Genomic DNA, 13,265 nt, shown 5'->3' on the forward strand with positions numbered 1-13,265 from the left:
GATTTGATCATTCTTCCATTCAAATACATGGAAAAAGTGCTTGTTTACTTTCCATGGGTGAGCAGGTTCAAGATCTAGGAAACCTAAATCACTGTTTCATCATTTATTAAAGAAATTACGTGCAGACATATTGTATTTGTAAGATTCTTTATATGACCTTCGTGTACCATCTAATTAAGTTTTTCTATGGATCATTTTACCTCTTTCCTTACTGTTTATAATTATTTTCCCTTTGTTAAGATTTATGAAATTTACTTGTTGCTTAAGTTAATGAACCCCGAGAAAGCTTAACAAAGAAAAGAGTACCTGGAATGTATGCACAATTTCTTTTAGAAAATAGCACCTTAAAGGGCAAAATTCTGTTACTGTTTCTGTGTGGCCTGGTCACAGTACCAATATTTCTGCTCTTTCTTGTGGCTCTCTGTGCCTGTAAAGACATTAAGCTATTGGAGCTCCAGAGAATTCTCAGAGCATAATTTTAGCATATGATAATCTTCTGGTTACACTCAATCCTGTGATTTAAGGAACCCAAGATACTGTTCCTGGCTCGGCCACAGATTTGCAGTGTGATTTTTCACGGCATTCCCTCTGTCACTTCAATTTCCTTCCTCATCTGTAAAAGGATAACAATATATGCCTACCCAAGCAAGGTATGGTAAGGTTAGTTTCATTCATGTTTGTAAAGTGCTTTGATATCCTGAAACTGAGGGCGCTACATTAGTGCAAATTATTATTAGATTAATAAATGCATATCGATCAAAATCTGCAGTATTTAAATATCCCATGGCAACAATTTGCTTGTTTTCTGAGCCTGGAAGAATGCTTCACTATGATAAAATGCAGTGGTCACCCTTTCTATTAAAATGCCAGTTATAAATACAGTAGACTAAAAAGGGTTAATAAATGATTAATAGGTATTTTAATAAATGCTTATTCAATTGTTAGAATACAGCAGCTCAGTAGTTTGCTTACTGCCATAGCCTACATCCATATATGCATCAGCTGATGTGTGTATAACTATCTATATCACATACTGCTCATGTTTGTATTATATTTAAAACATTTTTATACATCCTTTATAAATGGACCCTTAATATAAAGTGTGACCAATGTAACAATGGGGATCAGTGTAGTTTTTGCTTTAACAGTGTAGTCACAATTTAAAGGAAACTTGTGTGTGAACTTTTTGCAGGTCCCAGTCACCAGCAATGTAGTCTAGGTGCAGGGAAGTTCTTTTTGAGAACTCTGCATTTGGATACAGAATGGTGGTACTGAAAAACTTGCCAGTTTTACCTGACACACCTTGGTATCTTCAGTATTCTCTCCTAGTCCTTTGTATTTACCAGAGGAAGTGCCTTGAATACTTGCAGTAATGAAGTTCGATGATAGCAATGTCACATTTTGCTACCTAAGGTGAGCGCCACCTGTTGCAGTCAGTGGTCTTACACTGCATGCTGCCCCATTTCAGTTTACATTAAAAACTGATCATTTCATTATAAAATGAAACATAACGTCATTTAACAAGCAGGATTCCTGTCCTATATCTCAGCCCTCTTTAAAGACTTTAAAGTAATTATTTTTTTAAGTTCCAAAAAGTGCCTCTAACAATTGGTGTCTAGGAACATCTAACATAATACAAAGAACATAAATAGACTCGCCCCACACACGTAACACACAATCACTCTCATCTGGAAGAAACCTCAAAAAATACCTTGCTTTGCACCATTCCCCGAAGTTCAGGAGGATTCAAGGTCTTTCAGAGCCATGGTTGGGAGTGAATTCAGAAGTAAAAGGTCAGGCAGTGATATCCCCTTGTCTCCAGCACTTGTCAGTCAAGTCTAGGTATTGCTAGTGAGAGCCGTCCAGCTTGTTACAACTTTATTGATGATACATGCGGTCTCTCAGCTAGAAAGCACTCAAACCAGGACATCACCATTACAACTCTTTTGCCACTGGAAATCTGGAATGAAGCCATCTGATCTTTCTCGGGCAAATAAACAAAAACTCATTAAAAACTTTATACATAGTGTTATAGTAAAGTTATAGTCTGAGGCTTTTTAATGTAAGTTAATAGTAAATGAAAGCCTGGAGGCTAAAAATGAAAGTCAATTCTTGTGCCTACAGCACAAGACTAGAAGTCTGGACACCTGAATTCTTTTTCTTTATGGATTTGCCGTAGGGTTTCTTGTGACTTTGGACAAGTCACTTAGGCCAAAATGTTCAAACTGTCCATTAATTTTGAGTGCCTCAATTATTGGGTGCCCAGCTTCAGATACCTAGGGTCTGATTTTTGAGAATACTGAGCTCTCATTGGCTTCAGTTGGAAACTCTGTAGGTGCTTAGCGCCTTTGAAAAACAGTCCCTGGATGTCTCAAGTTGGACATCCAAAAGTTGAGGCACCCCAACTTAATGGACACTTGTGAACATTTTGGCTTTAACTTCTCTTTTACAAAGTCCCTTTCCATAATGTTATATAATGTGCATTACATTTTCTGGATTTGTGCACAATGTTAAACAGACAACTTGCTATGGTTCCAGTCTTTCAAAGACATAGCTTAAGTTTTTGGTTTGCTGAGGCACACAGGCAGTCTAAATGCAATATGCTGTATTAGAGGGACAGGGTAGTTGAGATAATATTTCTGTTGATAAGAGAGACAAGTTTGTCTCTCTGATATCCTGGGACTAACTCAGCTACAACAAAACTGCATGCAACACATGCTGCAGAGACATCCCCTCTCCAAGAATCATTAAATTATCATGCACATTTCTGGTGCCTTCTCTTGAAAATAATACCATGAAGGATTATGCTCCCTCCAAATGTAAAAGGCAAAGAGCCAACCAAAATAATAATGGGTCTTTAGAATTTCTTAGGAAAGCTTAAGAGAACTGAATTTATTTTGCCTAAAAGAAACTACTTTTAATGAAGGAATGATTACCGTGTATGAATATCTAAGTAAAATAACGTAAGGGAGGGGAAAGAACTATTTACTTTGGACACTGTAACCATTTGCTTAATAAAATAGTTATGGCAAACTCATCTAATCTTAACTTGAACTCCTCTACTAAGTATGGAAATATAATGAATTGGGCTGGTCTAGATACTGTATCTCAGAAGTTTCTTCTAGTCCTATCCCATTCTAGGATTTTGTTTCTATAAATCTTATTTAAAAATGGTTCTCAAACTGTCTATCAGAGGAAAGTATCTCCAGAATATTATTTTAGGGATCTAGTAATTTCCCAAGACTTTTTTTTTAATTCATGGAGTTGAAATGGGCAAATATTATATATATTGAACTGTATGACTAGCACAATTGCTACTTCCAAATTACTACTCATGGGGTGATGTGTCTATAAAAACACTTTCATATTTATATTCTTGTGGCATGTATGAAATCATTGTGGAAATAGCCACATTGTTATCTGCCCTTATAATAAACTACAGCTGCATTATGTTTTCATTTCACATGTAAAGCTAATACTTTCCAAAGAAAATCTTGAGATCATTGGCTGGTTGTGCCATACATAGAAGGCTCTTTCTGATACTCTCCGAGCATTTTCTGGTCATCTCTGAACCACCAGCGGATAAAAGTAGGGGGGCTTTATGGTTTTTGTTTTTTCTAAGTAAACATCTGGGATAGCCAAATGGACAGCATTAGTGAAGACGTTCACTAGGGGATAGCTCAAGCATTGTGTCTTGTTTTCTTTAAATTGAAGAGGGGAATTTATTGTTCATGGGAATGAGGGACACACAAAGCTGGGCATGAATCAGCAGGTGCCACAGGTTCCTTCCAAACATAGCTCCATCCACAAAACCTGCTTGTCCAGTCCTGAGCCACCTAATAAAGCTACTACATTAATCTGTGGCAGTGGTCCAAACCATCATGTTACAATAGTGACACAGCAGTGTTGTAGGTGAGTACTGTGGAATACTATCGTTTTGGTGGTAGTATTATTTTTAATAGCATTCTTTTGAGAAGTAGCTGTTTGTCCAGTGATATGACCTGGTGAGTGTAAGCGTGAACAACTGTTCACTTGTGACAAGGATGTGACCAACTGACTACTGAATTCAGTTTTCACTTGTGACTTGATCAGACCTGTAATCTTGATCTTTGGTGACAAAAGGCTAGTACCTCACCTGTTGCATAACAGAAGTAAATATTACCAGAAAAACCCAAATAAATCCACACAATCTAATATTAGCATTGCTAAAGTATGTGCTTTCTTTTACAAGAGAAACAGTTTTGTTATTTTAATTATTCTTTACTATTTCTTACCATCCTGTGGCTATCATAAGTGAAACATGTGATTCTAATAAAGAAGAATCTTTATGTAAGAGGTCTGAAAGTACAACTTATTAGACTACAGTTTAAAACAATTTTTGACTTTAAAATATTTTCCTGGTATTTCTGTTAGAGTGACCAAAATGTAAAAACTGTAGGTGACATTATACCTTGTAAATGATTGTGGCCTTAACCACAAGAAGATCTTAAATTGAAGATGCCAAGGGTCAGAGAAGTCAGGACTGTACAGAAGATCAAATGCTGTATCGTGGATGAACTATGTCCAATCAGAACATCTAGTTTCTTACTTGCAAGTAGATATTTTTTGTGAAACATTGAAAGATTAATACTGTTGCAAAATTACCTTTCTCCTGTTCAGGCTTTGTGCCTTCTCGAAGCCCTCAGAGCAGGATAGTGTGCAGGTGTGGCTAAGGGACCAATGGCAGCATGACTCCTGAAGAGTATGACGGCATTACATACGGCAACATTTCATATCCAAACATTTGGTTTCCTGCCATTTCTCCAAGGCACTGAGTAGCACAGAGGGACTGCTGCAAAAATTGCCTGAATTCTGGGATTTCTAACTGATTGATCCAACCACTTTTCCTCTGCATGAAGGATGCTAATTAGCCCAGATCGAAGGGATGGTTTGTGGGGAACGTGGATGCTTGTCTTTTGGGAACAGAAAGAGACCACTAAAATAATGTCATATAGGCCAGCCAACAGATGCTTGTGTCTTGTTAAAATGAACATGAAATGTTTGCAGGATGTTAGTATATAATGAAGAGTAGGCTTCTTTGGTGTTTAAAACACAATTAAAATGGCTGTGCTATGGACATATCTATTAGCAAATCCTATAGTGTGCAGATCCAGATGTATAGTCTGTATCCTTTAAAAAGTACCTTTATGGGAACTAATTAATGCTCCCACACACACATACTCTCTCTCTCTTACTTATTTTCAAGTTTCTAAACCTCTTTTTTTCAAAACAAACTGATTGATAAAGGGCTAGTAATGTGTGAAAACAGTTTCACTGGCTAGAAGTCAGCGTTTGGTACTGCAGTCACAGCATGGTGAAGGATCAGAGAGGGCCGTGCAGAGTGGAGAAGAAAATTGTCAGCATGTGACCTCCAGAAGAAGAAAGAGGAGAACCCATGTACCCCCTAATGCAGATAGAGGTAAGAAACCGTTTTCAGGCTCTCTGAACAAGTACTACGGTGGAGAATGGTTTGGAAGAGTCATCTGAGGAAACGGATCAGAAGGCGACCCCGTCGACCAGAAGGCATGGGAGATGCATTGTCCTAGGGATGGGGGTTCCACGACCACCACTCCAAAGAGGAGGAAATGGTTGGTGGTGGTCAGGGATTCCCTCCTAAGGAAGATGGAATCATCCATCTGCCACCCAGACCGGGAAACTCGAGAAGTGTGCTGCTTGCCTGGAGCTAAAATTCAGGATGTGAAGGAGTGTTTGCTGAGACTGATCAAGCTCTCAGACTGCTACCCCTTCCTACTTCTCCATGTGAACACTAGTGATGCTGCCAAGAATGACCTTGAGCTGGTCACTGCAGACTGCATGGCTCTGGGAAGAAGGATAAAGGACTTTGAGGTGCAAGTCATGTTCTCATCCATCCTCCCTGTTGAAGGAAAAGGCCCAGGTAGATACCATTGAATTGTGGAGGTAAATGCATGGTTGTGCAAGTGGTGTCGGAGAGAAATCTTTGGATTCTTCGACAATGGGATGTTATTCCAGGAAGAAGGATTGCTAGGAAGAGATGGGATCCACCTAATGGAGAGAGGGAAGAGCATCTTCACAGGCAGGCTTGCTAACCTAGTGAGGAGGGTTTTAAACTAGGTTCACCGGGGGATGGAGACCTAAGCAGTGAAGTAAGTGGGGAAGTGGGATGCTGGGACAAAACACAAGGAGGAGGGTACAGGAGAAGAAGCCTCTTGATTCATACTGAGAAAGTAGGGCAATCGGCTAGTTATCTTAGGTGCCTGTACATGAATGCAAGAAGTCTGGGAAACAATCAGGAATAATTGGAAGTCCCGGCACAGTCAAGGAACTGTGATGTGATTGGAATAACAAAGACTTGGTGGGGTAACTCACATGACTGGAATACTGTCATGGATGGGTATAAACTGTTCAGGAAGGACAGGTGGGGGACAAAAGGTGGAGGAGTTGCACTGTATGGAAGAGAGCAGTATGATTGTTCAGAGCTCCAGTATTAATCTGGAGAAAAGCCTCTTGAGAGTCTTTGGGTTAAGTTTAGAGGTGAGAGCAACAAGGGTGATGTTGTGATGGGCATCTGCTATAGACAACCAGACCAGGAGGATGAGGTAAATGAGGCTTTCTTCGGACAACTAACAGAAGTTTCCAGATCACAGGCCCTGGTTCTACTGGGGGACTTCAATCACCCTGACATCTGCTGGCAGAGCAATACAACAGTGCACAGATAATCTAGGAAGTTTTTGGAGCGTATTGGGGACAACTTCCTAGTGCAAGTGCTAGAGGAACCAAGTAGGGGCCGTGCTCCTCTTGACCTGCTGCTCACAAACACGGAAGAATTGGTCGGGGGAGTAGAAGTGGGTGGCAACCTGGGCAGCAGTGACCATGAGATGGTCGAGTTCAGGATCCTGACAAAAGGAAGAAAGGAGAGCAGCAGAATACGGACCCTGTACTTCAGAAAAGCAGACTTTGACTCTCAGGGAACTGATGGGCAGGACCGATTGGCTAAGCAGCAGTTCTGCAGAAAAGGACCTGGGGATTACAGTGGATAAGAAGCTGGATATGAGTCAACAATGTGCCCTTGTTGCCAAGAAGGCTAATGGCATATTGGGCTGCATTACTAGGAGCATTGCCTGCAGATCGAGGGAAGTGATTATTCCACTTTATACAGCACTGGTGAGGCTACAACTGGAGTGTTGCATGTAGTTTTGGGCCCCCCACTACAGAAAGGATGTGGACAAATTGGAGAGAGTCCAGCAGAGGGCAATGAAAATGATTAGGGGGCTGGGGCACATGACTTATGAGGAGAGGCTGAGGGAACTGGGCTTATTTAGTCTGCAGAAGAGAAGAGTGAGGGGGGATTTGTTAGCAGCCTTCAACTACCTGAGGGGGGTTCTAAAGATGATGGAGCTGGGCTGTTCTCAGTGGTGGCAGATGACAGAACAAGGAGCAATGGTCTCAAGTTGCAGTGGGGAAGGTCTAGGTTGGATATTAGGAAAAACTATTTCACTAGGAGGGTGGTGAAGCACTGGACTGAGTTACCTAGGGAGGTGATGGAATCTCCATCCTTATTGGTTTTTAAGGCCCAACTTGACAAACCCCTGGCTGGGATGATTTAGTTGGGGTTGGTCCTGCTTTGAGCAGGGGATTGGACTAGATGACCTCTTGAGGTCTCTTCCAACCCTAATCTTCTATGATTCTAAGTAAGTAGTTTTCACATTTACAGCTTTCAGTAGTAATGACGACTTCTGAGCAATTGGTTAAAAAATGAAGTCTAAAACAGACACGGAAGACTGCATTTGTTCTCTGATTTTTTTTCATTCCTTTTGTACAATTGTTTTCATAACATAGACTGGAGTAGAACCCATATTAAAAAAAAAAAGTGGACAGAAATATATGATGGACCAAAGTACATGTGCTTCTTCAGCATAATATTAAAAGACATAGTGCTGAAACTGAAGGAATGTCAAGTATCAAGTGCTTCTCACTGGAAATGCTGTTTGACACTAGACTATGACTCTGTAGTCTGATTCATACACATTCCTCTAATGCTGACTGCTTATGACAGCTAACACTCAAGCCTGGGTCATCAGTGCTCAGTTTGGGCTAGATCCACAAAGGGACTTAAGTGTTGCAGTGCTCAATGTTGTAACAACTAATTTGTAGGTGCCCTGTTGTCTGGTGGAATCCTAAGCCCCAAGTTAGGTGCTCAGGCAGAGGCAATACGTATGGGGGTGGGGGGGAGGTGGGTCATGTGCCCCTCCCCCCCAGATTTCTGCCTTCCATTTAGCAACAGCGTCTATTCAGAAGTTTTCAAACTGTGAGGCACGACGGAACGTTTGGTGGGGAGAGGTGAGTGACAACTCCAGGTGGCTCGGGCCTCAACGTCGAGCCCCACTCTTCAACTTATCCCAAGTCTGGCAACCTCCAAGCTCCAAGAGCTGGGCTCGCTCCTTGTTCTTAGTGGCAAATGCTGTGACTTGCTATGCGGAGCCCCTCACCAGCTCCTCCAGCGTCTGCCTGCCTTGCCTCACTGGGAGAGGGGAAGCACCTACAGGCAGGGGCCGGCAGCGCATGCATGGAAAGGTCACCCAGAGGCACATGGCGGGCTTTTGCAACGTCAGCGCTCTCCTAAATTTGGTCACAATTTCTCTGCTTGATGCAGCATGCGGTTGGCGCTGGGGCAGGGTTAGGGGTGTGGCATGTGAGCCGCTGTGTGGCCAGCTGGGAGTGGAGACATCAGGTGGAGCAGAGGTGGGGGAGAGTGTGCAGGGCCTCGTTGGGCACTAGAGAGTAAGGGGGAGACTAGGGCAAATGGGTGGGAATGCGCCTGCCCCACCCGTAGAGTGAACACATGGGGTGGTCACATGCCCCCCCACTATCACCAGTTATTTGTCACCTCTGTAATCAGGCTCCCTATGCAATGGATGGGGAGAGTTAGGCACCTAAGAATGGGATTCACAGAAGCCAGCAAACTAAGGAGGAGCTGCCTAAGCTTCTGAGGAGTGAAATGCAGAAGAGTGGGATTGGGGTCTGCTTAAAGCTATTTAGGCACTTAACTCTGGGCTGGGGAGGGAGGCACCTCTCTCTGCTTGGGATTAACAGCTGTGAACCCTCTCCTGGAGTTAGGGGCCTAAATCTGGTCATCCCTTTATCATAAAAAAATAGACCACACTCCTCATTATAGCCAATGGCTCAGGGTACTCACTTGGGGTATGGGAGACCTGTTTTCAAATCCTTGTTCTGCCTCATTTGGAGTAGAGACTTCAAGTTGGGACTTCCATATCCCAGGTGAATACCTTGACCATCAGATGACTGAGAGCCCCCCCCCAACCCCATGCCCAATTTCTCCTGTTGACACTGTTCCACTTTGTGTAATTACATATTCATTGGACCAGGGATTTGAATCTGACTCCTACACGTCCTGGGGGAGTGCCCTAACCAGTGGGTTGAAGAGTCTATCTCGCTCTGATCCAATGAGTATTTAATTATTTATGCAAAGTAGAAAGGTTTCAGCAGGAGAGACTGAGAGAGCCCCTCCCCAGGATATGTGATAGCCTACAGATTAGAGCACTCTCCTTGGAGGTGGGAGTCCTCCTGGGTTCAAGACCCTGTTCCAAACCAGGCAGCGTGGGGATTCAGACCTGGCTCTTGGACATCCCAGGTGATTGCTTTAATCTTTGGGCTATTGGGTAATCAGGATGCACCTGCCAGCCACAAAAATTCGGGGCCTGCTCACACTTGGCTGTCTTTTGTGCAGGTTAGGAGTGCTCAGAGTATATCTCCTGGATCAGGCTCCACAGGCAAGATAGGCAGGGGAATGCCTAGTTTGAGAATCCAGCAGGGGTTTAGGCATGAGCTAGGATGTCGAGTGGCTAGGTGATGTCAGGACTTTAGTTGGCTTTGTGCATGCCTACTGGTGGAAGTTTAGGTGCCTAGGGAATTTAGGCGCCTTCAGGATTAGACAGCAGTTGAGCAGGGGTTGAGGATCTTAGACCCCTAAAGTGGCAGTAAGGCACCTAAATCCCTGTTTTGGATATACACTCTTGTGTCTGTCTGGGCATCTAAAAGAACTTGGTGGTAACCAGTTTTGTAGAATGCAGAAGTGCCATTGGTTAAATTTAGCTAAAGGCTTTTTTTTAGATCTCAATTTAGTAGAGAAGGCCCTCTTGAGAATTCATCACTACTGAAAGAAGAAATAAAAGTGGTTTGTGTGTGGAAACAAAGGTATTGTCTTGCAGATACCAAGGTGAGGAGTGCTTTAAAAGTACCTTATTTAGAGCCAGTGAGTATAGATAGAAAGAGATTGCTAGTCCTTGGGCTCTCTGCTGAGTGTGTCAATAGGGGGTGCTAATTAGCATGGATTGAAGGAGTGGTTTGCGGGGACATGGATATTTATCTACTGGGAACTGAGATAGTTTTTCTACTGTTACTTGAAGTTTCTCTTTGCTGATCTGCTCATCTTCTACCTTCAGCAGGAATGATGGGGGGTGGATCAAGTAATGGTCATAAACCCTGCGAATTCCACAGTAAACCTCTGCCTAAAGTGTGGCTCAGTAGGTACACCTCTGAATGCTGGGCTTGATTGTTGTGAGGGAAGAGATAAATGCGCACATATCCATTCAAATTTATTTAAGTCACCTGCTGTATCCTAATCTTTACAATAAATAATGGGACATCACAACACAGGTATTCTTTGCTGCTAATTCATCCAGAACAATTGTCTGACAGATACAGCAACTTCTGGAGGAGACACACGGCTACGATTTCAAAACAGTGTATAGAAGGGTTTATTTGTTCATGGGAATTGTGCATAAACCTCCAATCGAACTCTGAAAAACAGCCCCTGGTGTCCTGGAGGGTCTTTCTAAGTGTTTTGAATCTGAAGAAATAATTTGAACTTTCATCTCCCCCATTTGCAAAAGCTCCCACTTGCTTGCAATTGTACAGACATTAGTTAATGAGACTTCCTCCCTTTGCTCAGGAATATATACAATCAATAAGAATACATTATTGTTGTTAGAGGAGAGCTAGAACCACAAAGTTCAGGTCCTAATCGGAACTTCCCCAAAGTTCCAGGTGTTTGGATATGGAATTTTTGTCCTGCCTGTTTCAGAGAAAAAGACCAGCTGGGACAATTTTATTCTGCATTTAAACTCTCCCAAAGTTTGGGGTATTGAGCAGCACGCTCTGTTCTTATTGAAGGCAGTGGGAATTGAGATATCTGAGGACTTTGGAGAATTGCAGTTGTTTAAGTAGTTGCAGTGTGCTTAGAGACAGGTTTCAGAGTAGCAGCCATGTTAGTCTGTGTTCGCAAAAAGAAAAGGAGGACTTGTGGCACCTTAGAGACTAACAAATTTATTTGAGCATAAGCTTTCATGAACTACAGCTCACTTCATCGGATGCTTATGCTCAAATAAATTTGTTAGTCTCTAAGGTACCACAAGTACTCCTTTTCAGTGTGCTTAGAGCTATACAAAGTTCAGAAGAAAACTTCATACCCAACCCAATGGAGTTTATAGTGAAAGGGTTAGATTATAAGAGGTGCTTAGAACCTGCAGCTCCCACTGACGTCAGTAAAAGGTGTGTCCCATTAATGTTAGGCCCTAAATGAGAAAAATAAACATAACTCCCTGCTTTGCCTGTGGTAGAGCCTGGACCAAGTTTTGTGGAAGTGAGTTTCCTTGCACTGCTACAGACACAGGGCTTTTTTAAGACTTTGATTTTGATTTTTCCCTTGCATGTCTGGTTCTCAGAATGTGTGTCTGGGATGATTCTGTGCTTATCATTTTCCCCCCTGTGCTTTTTCTTTTCAGCACCCAAAGACAATGAAGAACGTGTGTTCAGAGAGCGGATGCGTCCGAGAAAGCGGCAGGGTGCTGTACGACGCAGAGTTCATCAAGTCAATGGACACAAGTTTATGGCCACCTACCTTAGACAACCAACATATTGTTCGCACTGCCGAGACTTTATATGGTATAACCAACATATGGCTTTTTTGTTGTTGTTGCAAATGTCATGCTGTTTTGGATTGAACTGTTGAGGTTCCATTATGTCTTGCAGCAGTCCGAAAGGAGTAGAGCATGTCACAGGCCAGGGGAACTCCACCTGCATGACCCCCTCCACAGTCCAGAAAGGGTACCCATTCTAAGCTCCCAGGTCCTTAGCTGTCACCTTTCTCTCGGATGGAGACCCTCATCTCTCTTCCTCCTGACCAGGGTTTTTTTAGGCTGCACAGTTCCCTGCCTATACTGTGTTATTCCGAGCAAGACAGACTGCTTAACTAGGCCAGCATTTGCACTTCACATATTCTGTGAAAGATATAAACGGTGTAATTGCCTATAGTTATAAGTTACCACACAGCTCTGTCTAAGCAAACACATCTGTTTTTAAGGTGAAAGCATTACAGAGAAAATGTATTAAAAACAATAAAAATCTACACACATGCTAAAAAGCTTACCAGAGGTCACCCCAACTCCAGCCTCAGGCTTGGCAGGTGTCAGTCCTTCCAACCCTTCCCATGGACTGAAGGTTCTCTCCATTTGCTGGATCAGAAAGAAGACCCTGAGTCAGTTTAAACTGAGGCTGTTTATCCCAAAGTCCTTTCTTTATCTGTTGGTCTCTAGAGAATCCAGTTTATACTAGAATATGTGAGCCTGTCCAGGTGGTGGTACCTCCCTGGAAATGTTACAAGCTGAGTGAATTTGCCTAATAGCTCCCTCCTCTTCCCCCCCCCCCCTCACTGGGCTTTGGTCACCCTCCCCCATGGGCCCACAATGACACATAAACGTAACACAGTGAGATCACCCAAAGATATTGCAGGAAATTGCCATATCTGTCACAGAGCAGTACAGCAGTTTAGTTCTTTTCCTCTTTAACATTAATTCATCATCAGTTTTTGCAAACAATAACATAAACCTGTCAAAAACTTCCAGTGTGAATGATATAATTTGGGATTTTCTCTAGATTAAAGAGCTCAGTCCTGACCGGCCTAATATCTAAAATGGATCTGATTCCTGTAACTCACTACAGTATTGGCTAGCCTCATATTTCACAACTGTAAGTGTCACTGCAGAGCTAGGCTTCACAAGAGTAAAGAGAGCTGTGGTATGACTTGTTTAAAAATTTAAACAAATAAATTTTTCAGTTAATAATCACCACTTAAAGCAGTGTGAGCTAGATTCTGATCTTAGGTACTTGGGCAGAAATCCAGAGTAATTTCAGTAAAGTCAGTGGAATCACTGTGAAACTGAATTTGG

At 42.4% G+C, this 13,265-nt stretch overlaps 1 protein-coding gene across 4 annotated transcripts in view; it reads left to right on the plus strand.

The window, feature by feature from the left end:
- The window catches only part of PRKCE (protein kinase C epsilon), a 532,143-nt gene that overhangs the window by 309,432 nt on the left and 209,446 nt on the right, over window positions 1-13,265 (plus strand). For all 4 annotated transcript variants that reach the window (XM_084622252.1, XM_084622253.1, XM_084622254.1 and 1 more), the window contains one exon: window positions 11,823-11,982. In XM_084622252.1, coding sequence (XP_084478378.1) covers window positions 11,823-11,982 — 160 coding nt within the window. The remainder of the gene's footprint in view (window positions 1-11,822; window positions 11,983-13,265) is intronic.

This window comes from Lepidochelys olivacea (assembly GCF_965140295.1).
Source record: "Lepidochelys olivacea isolate rLepOli2 genome assembly, chromosome: 3".
In the NCBI taxonomy this organism is placed as follows: domain Eukaryota; kingdom Metazoa; phylum Chordata; order Testudines; family Cheloniidae; genus Lepidochelys; species Lepidochelys olivacea.